Source organism: Drosophila pseudoobscura, chromosome 2, assembly GCF_009870125.1.
Source record: "Drosophila pseudoobscura strain MV-25-SWS-2005 chromosome 2, UCI_Dpse_MV25, whole genome shotgun sequence".
NCBI classification, from domain to species: Eukaryota; Metazoa; Arthropoda; class Insecta; order Diptera; family Drosophilidae; genus Drosophila; species Drosophila pseudoobscura.
The window spans coordinates 23,154,277-23,170,173 of record NC_046679.1 but is presented as its reverse complement, the minus strand read 5'-3'; the positions used below and the strand labels follow the sequence as shown (position 1 = coordinate 23,170,173).

General features: G+C 43.2%; 3 protein-coding genes across 5 annotated transcripts; 1 reads left to right on the top strand and 2 right to left on the bottom strand.

Annotated features, from left to right (window-relative positions):
• Window positions 1-321: 321 nt before the first annotated feature.
• RhoL (Ras-like GTP-binding protein RhoL) lies at window positions 322-5,478 on the bottom strand. 2 transcript variants are annotated; one of them, XM_015182406.2, is made up of 3 exons: window positions 5,285-5,478; window positions 946-1,216; window positions 322-862 (listed from the first exon to the last, which is right to left on the bottom strand). In XM_015182406.2, exons 2-3 carry the CDS (start codon window positions 1,189-1,191, stop codon window positions 536-538), a joined length of 573 nt encoding a protein of 190 aa, XP_015037892.1. In that variant the 5' UTR covers window positions 1,192-1,216; window positions 5,285-5,478; the 3' UTR covers window positions 322-535. The 2 variants fall into 2 exon arrangements, with proteins under 2 accessions (XP_015037892.1, XP_001359436.1); XM_001359399.4 differs by having other exon boundaries at window positions 5,302-5,478.
• Window positions 5,479-8,002: 2,524 nt separating this feature from the next.
• Window positions 8,003-9,328, top strand: LOC4802537 (uncharacterized). Its single transcript, XM_001359401.5, has 2 exons — window positions 8,003-8,141; window positions 8,197-9,328. The coding sequence occupies exons 1-2, from the start codon at window positions 8,112-8,114 to the stop codon at window positions 9,115-9,117; spliced, it is 951 nt and encodes a 316-aa protein (XP_001359438.2). The 5' UTR covers window positions 8,003-8,111; the 3' UTR covers window positions 9,118-9,328.
• Window positions 9,329-9,692: 364 nt separating this feature from the next.
• On the bottom strand, window positions 9,693-14,749 carry rump (heterogeneous nuclear ribonucleoprotein rumpelstiltskin). 2 transcript variants are annotated; one of them, XM_001359400.5, is made up of 5 exons: window positions 14,572-14,743; window positions 13,827-14,444; window positions 12,309-12,447; window positions 10,207-11,362; window positions 9,693-10,129 (listed from the first exon to the last, which is right to left on the bottom strand). In XM_001359400.5, exons 2-5 carry the CDS (start codon window positions 14,432-14,434, stop codon window positions 10,074-10,076), a joined length of 1,959 nt encoding a protein of 652 aa, XP_001359437.2. In that variant the 5' UTR covers window positions 14,435-14,444; window positions 14,572-14,743; the 3' UTR covers window positions 9,693-10,073. The 2 variants fall into 2 exon arrangements, with proteins under 2 accessions (XP_001359437.2, XP_015037891.2); XM_015182405.2 differs by lacking the exons at window positions 9,693-10,129; window positions 12,309-12,447 and having other exon boundaries at window positions 11,102-11,362; window positions 14,572-14,749.
• Window positions 14,750-15,897: the final 1,148 nt, after the last annotated feature.

The window sequence follows — 15,897 nt, the reverse complement described above, 5'->3', positions numbered from 1 at the left end:
AAACAACCAGTTCAAATTTTTGTTTTCTATCTCTTTTCTACATCAAAAGCGTACATTCGCGGAGGTCCCCACAATATACCGAAATATCGATAATAATATCGTACTATTTTCCAGGGCAGGAAAGAAAAAAACAAAAGACTGACTGGCAGCGAAACAATTTCGATTGGCGGGACTTTTTGAAAACTAGAATCCAATAACTGATTTTAATGACTAGGTTTTTATTGAATATGTACAATAACGATTTGATTTGCATTTCATATGCATTTAAATTCAATTATTTATATTTTATGGTATATATATATATTGGTTTTTGATTTTATATTGTTTTTGTTTTGATTTTGTTTTTCTTACACAGAAATGCACTTTGGTCGCACGGAAAATGGATTGTTTTTACACAGCAAGCACTTAAATAATATGAACTTAACGGTACATTTTCTACACAGAGTTTGGAAAACGAAGCACAAAGAGTCAGACAAATTAGTTACATAATACATTACGTATAATAACAATATTAAACATTAAGCATACACTTAGTTCACAGTAATGTACAGGATGGCTTGGGTGACGACCTTGGCTTCTTTTCGACGGCGCGGACAGCCTCCTCGAACACCTGCTGCAAGTTCTGTTTCTTCTTGGCGGAGCACTCGACCAGGTTGGAGGCATGGATCTCCTTGCGCAATCGTTTCGCCTCCTGTGTGGTGACAAATTTCTCCGAGTCCCGTATGCGCAAGTCCAGCTTAGTGCCCACCAGCACCACCGGCACGTTGTTTGAGAAATGACGAATCTCTGGCCACCATTTGCTCTTGATGTTCTCGAAAGAGGTGCGACTGCTGATCGAATAGCACAACAGGAAACAGTTCGTCTGTGAGAGCCCGAAACGAAACGAAATTGATTAGCCCCGCTTAATTGCATAACACCTACGACGCAGCCGCAGCCACAACTCACATTTGGATAGCTTAACGGCCGAAGTCTCTCGTAGTCCTCCTGCCCAGCCGTGTCCCACAGCGTTAGGTTGTACTCCCGATCATCCACTGAGATGTTGCAGGCATGGTTATCGAACACTGTTGGAATATACTCCTCGGGAAATTCGTTTTGCGTGTAGGTTATCAGCATGCAGGTTTTACCGACCATGCCATCGCCCACGATGGTAATTTTCAGAGGGCGCGGACTCTTCGACATCGTCGACGTCATTCCGGATTAAGTCTTTGTTGAGAAACTGCAAAGAAAGCAAAATAAAGGCGTCAGGCGGGTTGCTTCGTTGCTTGCTTGACAGTTCTGTCTGCGATATTGCACCATTTGGTGGCAGATGTTGATTCTGCTTGTTTATCTTGACACACCCACACCCGCGTGCACGGCTTTCATCCTGCGGCTGTGGCAACCGGAAATCTCTGGCCCTGCCCCATACATCATCCATACATGCAACTCTTTCCATTGCTAAGGCCGATGGTTGCTTGATGGTAGCAGAGTTCTCGGTACCGCCACAGACACTTGAACTTCAAAATTGTTCTAATCTAATCGACAGCACAGCTAAAAAAAAAGGCCACACAACGACAAAAAATGTAGCGAAGGCCAGAATGGGACAGCAATTTGAGCTTTTACGACGACAATCGAGGAATGGTCTGGATTCCAATTCCATCAGCCGCAATTGATTCTGCGAATGTTGATTCCATAATGGAAATAGGTTCACTTTTATGGTGGTTCGGGCTTATATAACAATTAAATAAAAGCTCAGCTAAAACTAATAGACTTTCACCATCTGTCAAGCCACAAAAACACTACCACTAACAAGCAAACAACCAACATTCGTTTCATAAATTTTTCTTTTTAATTAAAACTGGTTTTTTCCGTTTCCAGTTGACCCAAAACATAAACTAGATTTCCCCAACAGCCTCAAAACAAAACAAAACAAAACAGATACTCCGTATAAATAACACCGAAATCAAAAGACTTTTGGCCAATTTACATATCGTATGTATGCACTCCAGGCTGCCACTCCCGGGCCCGGGCTGGGCCGGGGCCTGAACCTGGGCTTGGGGAATCTTGCGGTCTCTCCGTACGCAGAAAACTCATCGGAATTCCGGGAATTATTTATCTTGTAGGTATATGACTCATCCCTGTCACTGGGATGGAATCTCGGACAATGCAAACTGAATATAATTACACACACTCAATGTGGAGCTTCTAATAGAAGGCCTAGACCACACTTGCCTTGCTGTTCCTCAGATCGTAGTAGTGACTCATCCCACGGAAAGGTGGAAGACCAGCCCACACATGAAAGCCAGTAGCCTGCCTCAGCACAGCTGATACAACAAAGAGGAAAACAACAGAACCGAACCGGTTCCGTTGTGACATTCATCAACATGTTACCGTTCGACCCGAATGATTTCATTTGAACTTTAGCCCATTCGATTCGAAAACTTGAGCACTTGAGCACTCAAACCGATCGGTTGATCAGTGTCGGGGAAGATATATCTATATAAGTATACTTAGTTATTCAGATCCATTTTCTGTGCTTTGCAAACTTGGGGTTAAATGCGATGTACTCTTGCTTTATGCTTTATTGGCACGCGATCTACAGAGTCTGAACTTTGACTGGGAGCACTTTGATGCTCGGGGTCCGCACAATTAAGTCTAATCATTGATGGAGGGGGATCTTCATTTGCGGTTAAGGTTAAGTGCCTTTGGAAAATATGTTTCAATGAACGATAAAGTTTGATATATTTTCGATTGATGGAAATTTGAATCCAAATATGCCCTAATGTGCTTAAGTTTGATTGAATGACGTTACCAACAGTAAATCGGACGAGTTCGTGCCTGAAAAATAGCAACAGCAATCCACAAATAGAAACAGGTTTTTTTTCGCTCAAAAATCTAAACAAACTGCGTCCGAACAATTGGCCATTAGGTGGAGGCCGCGGCACTACCAAAAATCACAAAACAACAAACTTGGGGCCGAGAGCAGGAACGAAACTAAATAAACAGCAAACCTAGCCTCTTGTTTTTGGCTCTTTTTTTGGACGCATTTTAAATTATTATAAACAAACAGAACAGCTTTTGGGAGCTGTTTTAGTGACTACAAGAGCGTGCAAATAATTAAGTCCCAATGCTACCCAGGCATACATATGCTTTGCTATTTATACAACCAGCTGATTAAGCAATACCGCCGAAAACTTCTGAATGAGTGGAACATTCCCAATACAGTTTCCGATAGCTTTCGGATAAGAGAACAGGTGTGAGAACAGCCAACGGGAATGGATGGAAAGTGCAAGTTAAACTCCTGCAGAGAATTTCAATACGCCCTATAAATAATGCGAGTACAATACCACATATATGTATATCTCCCATAGAGCCGAAAATAAACGGAAACTGTTTATCAAGCCGGGAAGCCGGGAAGCCGCTCCGGCTTGCATTGTAATTAATACTCATAATAAATTATTTAAACATAATTGAGCTCTTTTTGTAATACCCTTGTATACAATATAAAGAGTGTATTGTATGGAGGGAGTGTATTATAACTCATATACAATATTCTCCGCTCCGTCGCTTTGTTATCTGTTCTGTTCAGTGGGGTTGGCCTCTTGTAAACTTTACTTTACATATCAAGTTACGTATTTGTTGTTGTTGGAGTGTTCTTGGAACACTTGCAACATTTCACACTCTAGCTGCAGTCTTTCGTTGGCCAGACCACTGACATTGGACATGATGATGAAGAGGAGGAGGAGGTCTTGAAGCTTTTATTTGACTTAAACGACACTTAATGTCCACTATAGAGCAGACTCATGTGCAATTGCCAGTCTGGTTCAGCTCGGTTCACTTCAGTCCTTTGTGGACTGCGCCTTATCAGCGCCTTGCTTGTGAGTCTCAGTAAATGGGTGCTTCGTTCCGTTCCCCTTTCCCATATACAGCATCCATAAATAAACAGTTTTCCAACAGCGAGCTAGTCAATATATTACTCACAACTCCATAATCTCCAACCGGGATTAGTCAATATCACAATTTTTCTAATTTTAACTTATCTTTCTTGGATTAACTGAGAATAAGAGTATGGCGTATGAGAGAGACAGGAGAAACTATTCTGTAGAAGCTAAATAGCTGAGGATAGAGGTCAAGCCAATCCAGTGCAGGAGAAAGTCTGAAGTGCTTTCATTAGGCCAAGCACAATCTGCACTTCTAAAACTAGATTTTATTGGTGCTCCAAAGCTATCCACCCAATCTCTACACCTACTAGTGCAAAAAAGTTTAGCTGTGGTAGCGGAGCGGTCTTCCTCTTTTTTTTCGCAAAAATAAATGAGGAATTGTGTGTGTGTGTATGGGTTCTTTTATGGTTTCTCGCTGTGTTTTCGTATTTAATAAACTGATTAGATAAGATACTAGATCCGTATGGGTGTGAGTGTGCATACATATATGGGGAATTGGACTTGAAAGAGCAACGGCGATAACTAGAACTACGGCTATGGTTACCGTACTGTTGCCGTTACTGTTACCTGGTCGAAGGCGAGAACCATAGAGAACGACGCATTCAGAACAGAATCAAATGGCAGATTGCGAGGGCACGCGCTCTCAATTAGCTAAATTAATTGAGGTTAATACGGAGTATTTATTGTGCCATAGGTCGGAATAAATTGATTACTGATTTGATGTGTCTCTGCGGATGGGCCTGTGGAAGTGTGGGGAGTGGGGGGTGGTGGAGTAGGTGGTGTGGAGGCACGTATTTTGTTTCCTGCAATGGCCTCTAAATGGCTGTGTGTAACCATATAATTGTTTGTTAACTAAAAATGGTAACGGACGAACCCATAAAGGCGCACAGATCTAGAGAGCGAGAGAGACAGTCGGCAGGGGAGAGCGGAGAGCGGAGAACAGAGAGACATTCCAGAGCTGCACAGACCAGACCAGACAGAGGCGGGGGCGTTGGGGGGGAGCGGCTGGCTGTGACGTGAGCGCCATACAAAGTGACTCAGGTGATAAAGAAACGATCACGAAAGCCTCTCGGGAACGGGTGCGGGCGCTGGCCCTGGTAGGTTGGAGGAGCCCGTCTTCCCCAGCAGCTATCCACGCATCCACATCCACTGATTCCACTGATCTATGCTAACAATGTTTACACAAAATATAGCCACACAGGCACAGAGAGCACAGAGAGCACAAAGAGCACAGAACAGCACACAAAAGCACGCAAGGTCGAAGGCTGTTGATTTCGAATATCGAATGATGTAAACTTTGTTTTTGGCCAAGCTGCATCTAAAGTGAACTTGATTTCACATGCGTATAACTTTGCACAGACACGTACTTATAGATACGACGTACTCGAAGCTTTTCTTTTTGCAATAATCAATCGAGCGACACGTCTGGCGATGACGTCCGAACTGATCGCAGCCAACGGGCGGAGGAGCTGCAGATTAGGCGTACAAACAGCGGCGCGAACGAAAAACCACAACACAACCGATCACTCGTGCAGTCGCAAGGCATCTGAGAGGCAGCAGTTTTTGTATCTGACGGATACGACGCCACAAATAGAGAGAACCAGTTGCTTCATTGGCTCGGCTCGGCTCGGCTCTCTAGCTCTGGCTCTGGACTGCCTGCCTCTGTTTCGTGCGGGCTTTCTTTCGCTTTATCAGCTGGCCAGAGCGGCCGAGAACTGCTGTAGGTCTGATAAGTAAGCCCAGAGTCGTTCCTCTTTTTTGTTGGTTGTGGGCGGGCTTCTAAGAAGTGCTGAGAGAAAGATAGAGAGAGAGAGGGAGAGAGAGAGTGAGAGTAGTGTTACTTGAAATAAGAGTTTATCAGCCGATTGCACTTATCAATTAGTCATTGTTTACACCCAGAACAGAGTTGAGATACTTTGCAAAAATGCCTCTGCCACCGTAGTGAGGATCGATGGTAAGGAAGGAAAGGAACTGAACTTCTCTTTACGCAGGATCAACTGCTTTGTAAAAGGGTCTAAAATGTTTGAAGGAACGAATTGTACAGACAGAACAGAGTAAAGCAAATTTTAATTATTCGAAATCCGCTTGCGTAATCCCGCTGCTTGGCTCTGTCCAAGCCCAAACTCAAATATCTGTCATAAGCCATTAATCAACGGCATTGTCCAGCGAGTGCGTGTGTGCCCAAAGCTTTGTGACGGGCGGCTGTAACTGTAATTAAAGCCAAGAACACCATACTTGGCTTGTCCGTCCACGAGTATGACCAAAAGAGTGGCGTGGCGTTTATTATGTGGAACGGCGGCAAATGAGTTCAATTAGGAAACACGTTGATGGAGCATTACATTAATTAGAACTACCACTGCACTGGCCGTGCCACTCTTTGGAGGCACGAGGGTTAAGTGACAAAGGCTGCGACCTCCAAGCCTGGCGGTCAGAGCAAACAGAAGTGCCGGAAAATTATTAATAAATATGAATGTGCAGCAGTGCCAATTAGGTACAGCCACTCGAACTTACTTACGCCAGCATCTGCCTCGGAATCTGAGCATGTTGCAACCATGCCATGTGTGCAGTTGCGACGGAGAAACAGGGAGCGTGGGGATGGAAATACCAAGAGAGACGAAAAAAGGAGCAATGGGTAGGCGTACCTAAAGAAGAGCCAGCAGGTGCAGCTACTAGAAGCACTTGGCGAACGTTGAATTGATGTAAGCGAGAAAACTGCACTGTTCTCAAGGCCATGCACCAGTGTTTTCAGCGCCAGACACAACGAATCCGATTCGCTGAAGGGACGGACAGGGATTAAGAATAGCATCAGAAACAGGCGACAAAAGATAATATTGCATTGCGTTTCCATTTCCCGTTTCCGGTCGGGGCTTGCGTTTGCTCGGGCGATGGGTGGAGTGTAGGGTGTACGGGTGCTATTTCTGAACGGCACTCATATATTATATCTTATCTACGGGATCCGTCTCCGTCCGCATCGGCGAGAACATGAGGGGGAGGGCGACCGAAATTGAAGTGACAAAAACAAATATTATGAGATCCAATAACAATCCACAGTACAAAGTTATACGAGTGTTCTGGAATAAAGCCTTTCAGTTCTGGGTAATTGATATGCGAATCTAACAAAATGTGAGATACGATTGTTTATTTATTGTCAAATTGGCGTCTCAAATTGGCGCCTTCAGTGTTAGCACTGACTTAAGGGTCAGAAGCTATGAAACTAATAAAGCTATCAGCTGTGACACTAATAAAGCTGACTGATATGACACTGCTCAAATCTGGCTGATTGAATAATTAAATTTTTGATATTTTGTTAGTTTATTTCACGCTTATGAACATTTTAGAATACGAAAGGCTGCCGCTTTCCGTCAAGAATATCCGTGCCGTGGACTTTGACCCGATCGCGCATTATATTTACTAGGTAAGGCGGATTAACGGATGTTGAGCGCCCCTTATCCTTCTTTAACTTCTTCCGGATCAAAAGAAGAAGTCACTGCATCAAGCGTTCGCTGGCAAATGGCACAAAGGTGCCCATCTTAGGACAAGTTAGCAACGAGCATGGCGATCCTCTGGACCCATGTTTAATCTCCTGTTTCCTCTCTACAGGAAACCCCTTGTTTCCATGCACATCTTGCAGGAGATCAACATTACCTCGTTTTAGGGATTTGTGTGCTGGCTGAACATCCATGCCATGCGCAATCACACATGTCTGCACAGTCGCTGTAAGTGTTTCCCACTCAAAACACTTGACTCTCATTCACTTTCACACAATTCGACTTTGGCGCGCAGCTCCATCGATTATCCAGTCAGTATATTTACGGTATATTTAAAAAATATAGCGTCTTATTTCCGTATATTCGGTATCTATAGTTGGCACCATCGGTAGTAGACGATAGTTTTTAGAAAAAATACCGATAGTCTATTTAAATAATTTAATTTGAAGAAATTTGTTTAAAATTCAATTATTTGTTTTAAGCAATACTTATATTATTTCTTTATAAGCCAAAAATTCTTATTTAAAAAAGGAACATATTAATATTCTGTTCCTCAAGGCGAGTCCTCTTATCAGAGACGATTTGAACAAGAATCGACAGTTGACACCATCGATAGTGCCGATAGTGCCATCGCTAGTTCTCTAGTTCACATTTGTCAATAGCAAAAAGTTAATAATAAAATTTATAAAACAAAAAACAGCGAAAAATGCCGGAAAGCGACGTTACCAAAATGAAGGTGAGTTGACCAGCATAAGCATTAAAAAATTCAACTAATTTCTTGCGTCCCTAAGGTTGCTGATTTGAAGCGCGAGCTGAAAATGCGTGGGCTGCCTGTTAATGGAAACAAAAATGAATTGCAGGATCGCTTGCAGACGGCCCTGTTGGAGGGTGATATCTCGCTTGAAGACAGCGCCATAGCAGATGCCATAGACGATGATGACGTTTCCCTGGCCGACGAAGATGAGGACAAGCTGCTGGGCGACGAACACGATGACGATGAGCTACTCAAGAGCCCGGTGGGCACGCCGACAGCTGCAATAGTACCCGATTTGCTGTTGGATGAACACAGCGCCCTCAACGAGAAAACGATTGCAGCAGCAGCCCTGCCTGCCAAAAAGATTGTGCTCAAAAGAAATAACTCTCAGCTGGCATCGACAACAGCAGGCTGTACAACGACGCCCACCATTGCATCCAAGGAGAACGGGGCTCCCACAGCTAATAAGGATACCCCAGAGGAAACTCCAACCAAAACCAAACGCATCCCCATTGTAGTTGGAGGAAGCAAGGAAGGCGAAAAGTCCGCGGACAAAAAGCTCACTGAACTAACCGCAGAAGAACGTTTGAACCTCCGGGCCAAGAAATTCGGCATCACCCCCACTATCGCAACTGCTTCTATTGCTACTGCAATTAACAAGTCCTCGAGCGCATCAATTGTGGCTAATAAAGGAAACAAGGAAACAGACGAAAAGCAAAAGGAAGCTCTTAAGCGTCGCGCCGAACGCTTTGGCTGTGTGGTTCCCGAGAAGACCACAAAGACACTGGCCGACGAGCGCCTGCTGAAGCGCAAGGAGCGTTTTGGTACAGCAGTTGAGGCTTCTTCGACTCCAGCTACTGCTGCTGCTACGCCAGAGTCAAAGGCCATTTACTCTGAGAAGGCGCGCGCACGCTTGGAACGTTTCAAGACTGCGCCGGCAGCCGCTACCCCAAAGTAGGAACGTCGTATACCTTTCCCATTTACACAAGCGATGGAATCCTCATGGACCGAAACCCTGTAGACAGTCTTATAGTATGACCATTCAAGTCACTCATGCTTGTAGAGATTAAGAAACCATTATAAATAAAAAGATAACATTTCAACATTACTATTCCACAAAATGTTACCCCACCGCAAACCTAATGTTGTTATGCGACTATACAAATGTATTTTACTAGAGTATAAAAACGCTTTAAGAGACTTCAGACAGACAGGATCAATAGTGCTATAGACGTAGAGCATCTGAAATGATGGGGAGCGACTACGATGGTGGTATTATTTTTTGTTTTTTCCGAGTGTAAACTGTACTTACCGAGCGGTGGGGGAAGGAGCAGTGACAGTGTCATGGAAACCATGCCTTTACTGCCCTTAAGGCCTCGTTGAGAGAGACGGAGCCATGCCTGAAGACGAGGGCTTAAATATCTAATGGCTCCGAGATCAATAACTTGTACAATCCAATCCTTACTTTCTTGAGTATAATAAAACATTTCAACTAACATTCGTACTCCACAAATTGTTAACTTGAACGTGAACAATGTTTAACAATGGGATTTTGCATTGTTTTATTGGCTGTAATTCAATCGCTTAGAAATAACATTAGAATTGCGTCTTCGGATTTGTGGGCTGTGGTTTTGGAACGTCAGTTATTTTAATATTAGAGTACATAATAATATGAATTTATATATATATAAAAGTTATACGAGAATAAAATGTATATGGGATGAACTCTTCTGTGTCTGTGTCTGTGCCTCGCATACATATGGTTGTATGGCTGCATGGCTGTATTGCTTGTGGAATAAAGAAAGTCCGTTCATTGGTCATCAAACAATGCGGCGTTCGGCGGCTGTGGTTCATTTTCATGTTTTTTCACTTAACTATTACAGAGTAAATACACTTTAAACTTAAACCGCTAACTTAAAAGTACGTTACTTTAATGTTGCGACCATCCAGACGAGAGCCATCCATGAGCGCTGCAAAGGGGGAACAGGGTGGAAGAATTCACAATTAGTACAGCTGCACTTTCAGTCCATAATTGCAAAAGACTTACCTATAGCCAACTCGGCATCGCGCTCTTTGAAGAATCGAACAACACCCACATCATTTCCACGTATCTCGGCAAACTTGACATCCCCAATCTCACGGAACTTGTCGCGCAGCGTCTGCCAGGTGCAGCTCATGGGCACATTCTTAATGATAATCGTGTCCGATTTGCGAGAGCCAGCCCCTGCGTTGCCAGCACCAGAATTGGCATTGCCCACATTGCTACCGCCGCCAAAAATGTCCAGATTGTTGCCAGAATTGTAGTCGTTGCCGTCCTGCTGGTTGCCCAAACCGCCTCCTCCATTGCCGCCGCCAACACCCCCAGAGCTGCTGTAGGCATTATATCCAACGTTCCCGCCGGAAACTCCGCCGCCACTGTAGGGATTGTTTCCGCCAGAGCTGTAGTTATTGCCACCTCCAGTGCCGCCGCTACTGTAGTTATTGGAAAGACCCACGTTGCCCGAAGAAATGGGATCATCATTGCCGCCAGAGTTGCCCAGGCTGAGGCCCAAGTTGTTGAGGGATGAAGTGAGCAGAGGATTGGATAGGCTGCCACCTTGGTTTCCCAGATTGCCGACCACAGCGGCCAGAAGGCTGGGGTTCAGATTGTTCAAGTTCAGCCCGCCGGCGCCCGAGTTGTTGCCCAGATTGGGCTTCTGCACTGGGGCCACAGGGGAGGGCTGGATGGACGAGGCATTGTTGCCGAACATCACTCCCGTCAGGCTACCCAGCAGATTGCTGGCATTGCTAACGCCACCGCCTCCCTGGCCAGCAGCCACAGAGCCCAGCTGTCCGCCTTGCTGAACATTTCCCAACAGCTGGCCCTGGCCTTGGTTTCCGCCGTTGGGCAGATTGTGAGCCACGTCCTTCAGTGGCTCACCGTTCGGACCTAGGCCAATGCCCACACCGCCCAGTCCCTCGGGCAGTTTGACACCCTCACCCTTGTCCGGAATACGATCCAGACGAACGGTCATGCGTCTATCGAAGAGCATCTGACGATCCAGCATGGAAATGGCCTGCACTGCCTCCACGGGATGATCGTATTCGATCACAGCAAAGCCGCGACTATTGCCCTCCTTGTCCAGGGACAGATCCACGCTCTGCACTTTGCCGGCCAGCTTGAACACCTGCTTGAGCTTCTTGTTATCCACCTTGTAGTCCAGCTGAAGAGAGTGTTTGAAAGGAATTAGTCACGTGCAATCTACATATACATGTATCTTCGGCCCCTGAAATCGTATCAAAAGCCGACCTTGAAGACCAGAAGCTTTGCTGCGAAAAGATAACAATATCAGGAGCAGGAGCAGGATCAGGGCCAGGGACACACTGAATCATTCCAGCCTTGATTCCAGTTGACTGAAAGCAAAATAGTCGATAGCCCAAGACGAAGAAGTCGACGTTTGAACTGCCGTACGAACCGCAACTGCTTCATATTTATAACCCATTTGATGAACAAAATGACGGAATAGGAAATAGGACACGCGAAGGACACACCTTTCTGTCTATAGAATAATGACAGAGGACAGAGGTTGTTTGAAAAGCCCAATAATTTTAAAACAAATCTTTAAATATTGATTTGGAAACACGAAATTTGTTGGAGACAGCAATGCCGTTGCTCTTTTGGAGGGTAAGGAGAATCTAGAAATTACTCTCTTATTTTTTTAATTGAATTTTTTTAGACACCAAAATACGAATGAAGCTCCTTATATTATTAGACATTGTCCAATAATCTATGTTTTATCCAATACTCTATGCGCAAACATGATCCAGAACAACTATTTCTTCGGCAGTTTAGAAAGTAAATCATTCCCAAACCCGCATTCGGGGGATGCTCGTGATCAAAATTAAAGGGATTAAAGGGTTGCAGTCTTCAGTTATTCTTCAGTTTATAGATCAGCAGTACGAGGGGCAGGAAAAATAAACAGAGCCCCAAAAATATGGCCTATGCTTGGGTGGGTTATAAATACGAAACAGACGAGACCCCATAAGAAACTTCCATATGCACAGCAGAGCACACTCCGCACATCTTTTGCCGTGCGGTTCGGTTCGGGTACAGGTCGAATACAGAATACATATTGGAATTATTGGAAATTAAAATTACTATATACTCACATTAGCAACAAAAACCTTATTATGCAAAGGTCCACTTATGCCCAGACTCTCCAAAAACGAAGCAGAAAGCCCATACAAATTGTAATTCGACGAATTATTATAATCATTTGACATCATGTTAAAATTATTACGCCCAGATCTAGAAAAAGAAGCCAAAGATCCAGAGAGAAAAATAACAAAAGGATAGCAAGGATAAGCTTCAGCTACGACAGAATGAGAGAGATGCCAAGAAAGCCGGCACGATTGCAGACGTGTAAAAGTGGTTTGTTACCTTCCTTCCCATTCTTCTATCAAACATCGCACCGCATCACACACAATTCCTTAGTTGATATACATAATAGCAGCTTTGCAAATGATGGAAAATAATTATGCACTGATGTAAATGTTGTCTATCTTCGAAATACAAATTTCAGCTGAGAAGAAGATTTTGATTCCGATACCGATGACGAGACGAGTCGGAGTCGCAGTCGCAGTCTCCTCCTTAAAGGTGTATTTCCTTCCTCCTCCGTCCCACACTACCTAACAGAATATTTACATGCCGAGCCTGACGAGACCATGTTCCATAGGTAGCATATATTAGAAAGTGCCTTTCTGATCTTTCTTCACAGTAGTGCGAGCCGGAAATAAATTCTCGATCAAAAAGTTATGCTACTTCAAAACCCATAGCAATATAGGACAAATACAAAGTCAACTGCAGATCCTATTTGATTAAAGTCTCTGGTAGTAGCCCATTCATAATATAAAAGTTCTTCTACTGGACAATTAACTTCTCTTTTCACGCGCAAAAATGCGATTGCGATTGACTTGCCATCATCCTAGTCTACATATAAATATGATTATACGGTAGCTCTTGCAATAGAAGACTATCTGTACTCTTACTTCGACTGGAAATAGAAAAATAATTCCCTGCGGAGCTGCTGCAATAACGAAAGGTAAAAGATCTACCAGCCTACGCTCGACAGATATCCGACACAAATCCTTTAAATATACAACTGTTCATGGAACCCTATGACATACGTTTTTCAGTTCGGAATCCTTTCAACAGTAGGTAATATATTCTATGGCCTAAGCTGGACAAAAATATGGGAATGGAATATTCATAGCAGATACTCGTACGTTTATGGTAAGTAAAAGAGCCTACAACCTACGCTCGACAAATCCGAAAATCCTTTTAATGATAAGTTTTTCAATTCGTGGCAGGTATTTTAAGAGTATTTGGTATTTTAAAGATCCTAGTGTACAGTTTTTGGAATTGTATGGCAGATAAATAAATGATGAGAGTTCTTCCTAGAGCCTACGCTCGACAAGTATGCGAAGTATCCGTGTACTCGTACTCGTGGTTGAATACAAAAACCGCTTCTGCAGATTGATACGATTCGATTGATTTGCCTTCATAGAAACGACTGCCGATTGAGAAGTGTGTAAGGATTCAATACTTTTTGCGTGCTACGAACCTTGCTTTCCTGCTTAGAACATCGAGAAAAACAATAGAGATAGACGAACACATAAAGTACTCACAATCTGTCATCGTCGCGTCTGGAGAAGCCGCCGCGGTCCCGGTCGTCCATGTGGTCGCGACCACTGCCGCCGCCTCCTCCGCCACCGCCGTTGTTGCCACCTCCTCCGCCGCCGCCGACATTTCCACCGCCACCGCCGGCGCCATCACGGACAATCCTTCCGTATTGATCGCGCTGCTCGCCATGATCCTCCTTGACGACTAACTCACGGCCGTTGACCTCATATCGATTCATCTTTTCCATGGCTTTTTGCACGTTTTCGGGGTCTTTGAACTCGACAATGCCACAGCCGCGTGCCTTGCCGCTCTCGTCGTGGAACAGCTGCACGTACTCAATGGAGCCGACGATGCGTCGGAACAGATCTTTCAGGTCTTGCCACCGATAGTCGTAGGGAATGTTCGAGATGTAGACTCGACAATTGCGCCGTTCACGGCTTCTGTCTCGGACCATGTTGCCGCCACCACCTCCACCCCCGCCGCCAATATTACCGCCGCCACCGGCATTTCCATTTCCATCGGCATCAGAGAACCGAGATCCTCGGGCGCCACGGCCGCGACGGTCGCGCTCCTTCTCCCGATTCTCCACTGCATTGTTCGCATCCATATTCATGGTTGTGGGACTGCAAATTTAACAAACCATTTACTTTTCGTCATGTACAGAACATTTTTTCTGCAGCGGCGTCAGGAAAAACAAAATGGCGACCGACTCCATTGGATTTGCTTTTGCATATTGTTTACATAATTTACCTTTTTGATGATTTTTCTGCAGGAACACGAACGAAACGCTGCTTCCTTTGTTCAAGTTATTAAATCAAGTATTTGGCTATATCGAAGGCCAACAATTTATCAATAAACGCACACTTTCCTGGGGTTCTTTTTGCAAAAAGTGGCGCTAGTGATGTGATACAGTGCTGCCAGATGTTGAGAGTCACCATCAGCTAGATTGAAGAAAAAAATAAGCTAGAATAAGCTAAAACGTAAAAAAAAGCTAACCATACAAAAACACATCAAAATAATGAATTATTGAATTTGATTGATATTTTGTTTTCAATTATTATTCTTTCTTAAACTTTCCACTCCTTAATAATATTTTATATATAAATGGGCAAACATGTGCAATACTATAGTGACTGACACTTATCAACGAATATATATGTACCATACATTTATACACAAAATTGGACAGAAAATAGCAACAACAAGTATGATTTTTGTCCTATTTCTTAATAAATATTAAAAAATAGTACAATAATATCAAAAAACAATAAGTGTTTTGTACCACATTTATTTAAGCCAAAATAAGCTAAATGAAATTTGAAATAAGCTAGAACAAGCTATAAGCATTTCAATTAGTTTTCAAGCTATTTGGTTTTAAAATAAACCACATCTAGCTTAAAATAAGATGAAATGGCAACACTGATGTGATATGGCCACAGAACTATCAATCAAGAATACCGATATACCGTGTCAGCATATATCGTAAATATAGCGATGAAAATCCGAACTTAGCCCACTCAAGCCCCCTCTATTTAAACAGTTCAACACCTTAAGGTAAATGGTGGAAAATATTACTGCTTGTGAACTTGTAGATCCATGCAATCTTATAACTTAATAAACACGATATCTTTCACCTGAACTGCGATTAAATTAATTAATGTTCATTATTTTTGGTGGAAAATTTAAATACTCCCTTGGCTTATAATAGGTTCGTTCGTATAATCGTCCTTTTTCAAGAATTGGAAACCATTTTCCTCGATTTTGATATTACTAGCAAGCTAGGACTTCCATACCTGAACAATAATTTTACCCGATCAGTAAATCACTTTCCTACATGAAATCCGAAATCTGAAAGGTATACCATTGATTTAGAATCTGTTTCATTGGATTTATTATTAATTTTCGATGATTTAAATTGGCCATATTTAGACAATGTGGTAGATATATACCGGTTCATTCATTCAAATATATGCAGGTTTGTCATATAAATATATTTCAGTGTTTAAAAAGCAGAGAAAAACAAAACTATTTTTCTGTTTAAATAGTACACACAATCGTTTTATTTCGTTCCTTTTT

Coding starts and splice junctions, on each gene's coding strand:
- rump (XM_001359400.5), bottom strand. CDS start 14,434: ATGAATATGGATGCGAACAATGCAGTGGAGAATCGGGAGAAGGAGCGC. Junction 12,448..13,826: donor AGACGCGACGATGACAGATT/GTGAGTACTTTA, acceptor TTCTTTTTCTAG/ATCTGGGCGTAATAATTTTA. Junction 10,130..10,206: donor CGATGCCGAGTTGGCTATAG/GTAAGTCTTTTG, acceptor CCCCCTTTGCAG/CGCTCATGGATGGCTCTCGT.
- RhoL (XM_015182406.2), bottom strand. CDS start 1,191: ATGACGTCGACGATGTCGAAGAGTCCGCGCCCTCTGAAAATTACCATC. Junction 863..945: donor GGCCGTTAAGCTATCCAAAT/GTGAGTTGTGGC, acceptor GGGCTCTCACAG/ACGAACTGTTTCCTGTTGTG.
- LOC4802537 (XM_001359401.5), top strand. CDS start 8,112: ATGCCGGAAAGCGACGTTACCAAAATGAAG. Junction 8,142..8,196: donor GCGACGTTACCAAAATGAAG/GTGAGTTGACCA, acceptor TGCGTCCCTAAG/GTTGCTGATTTGAAGCGCGA.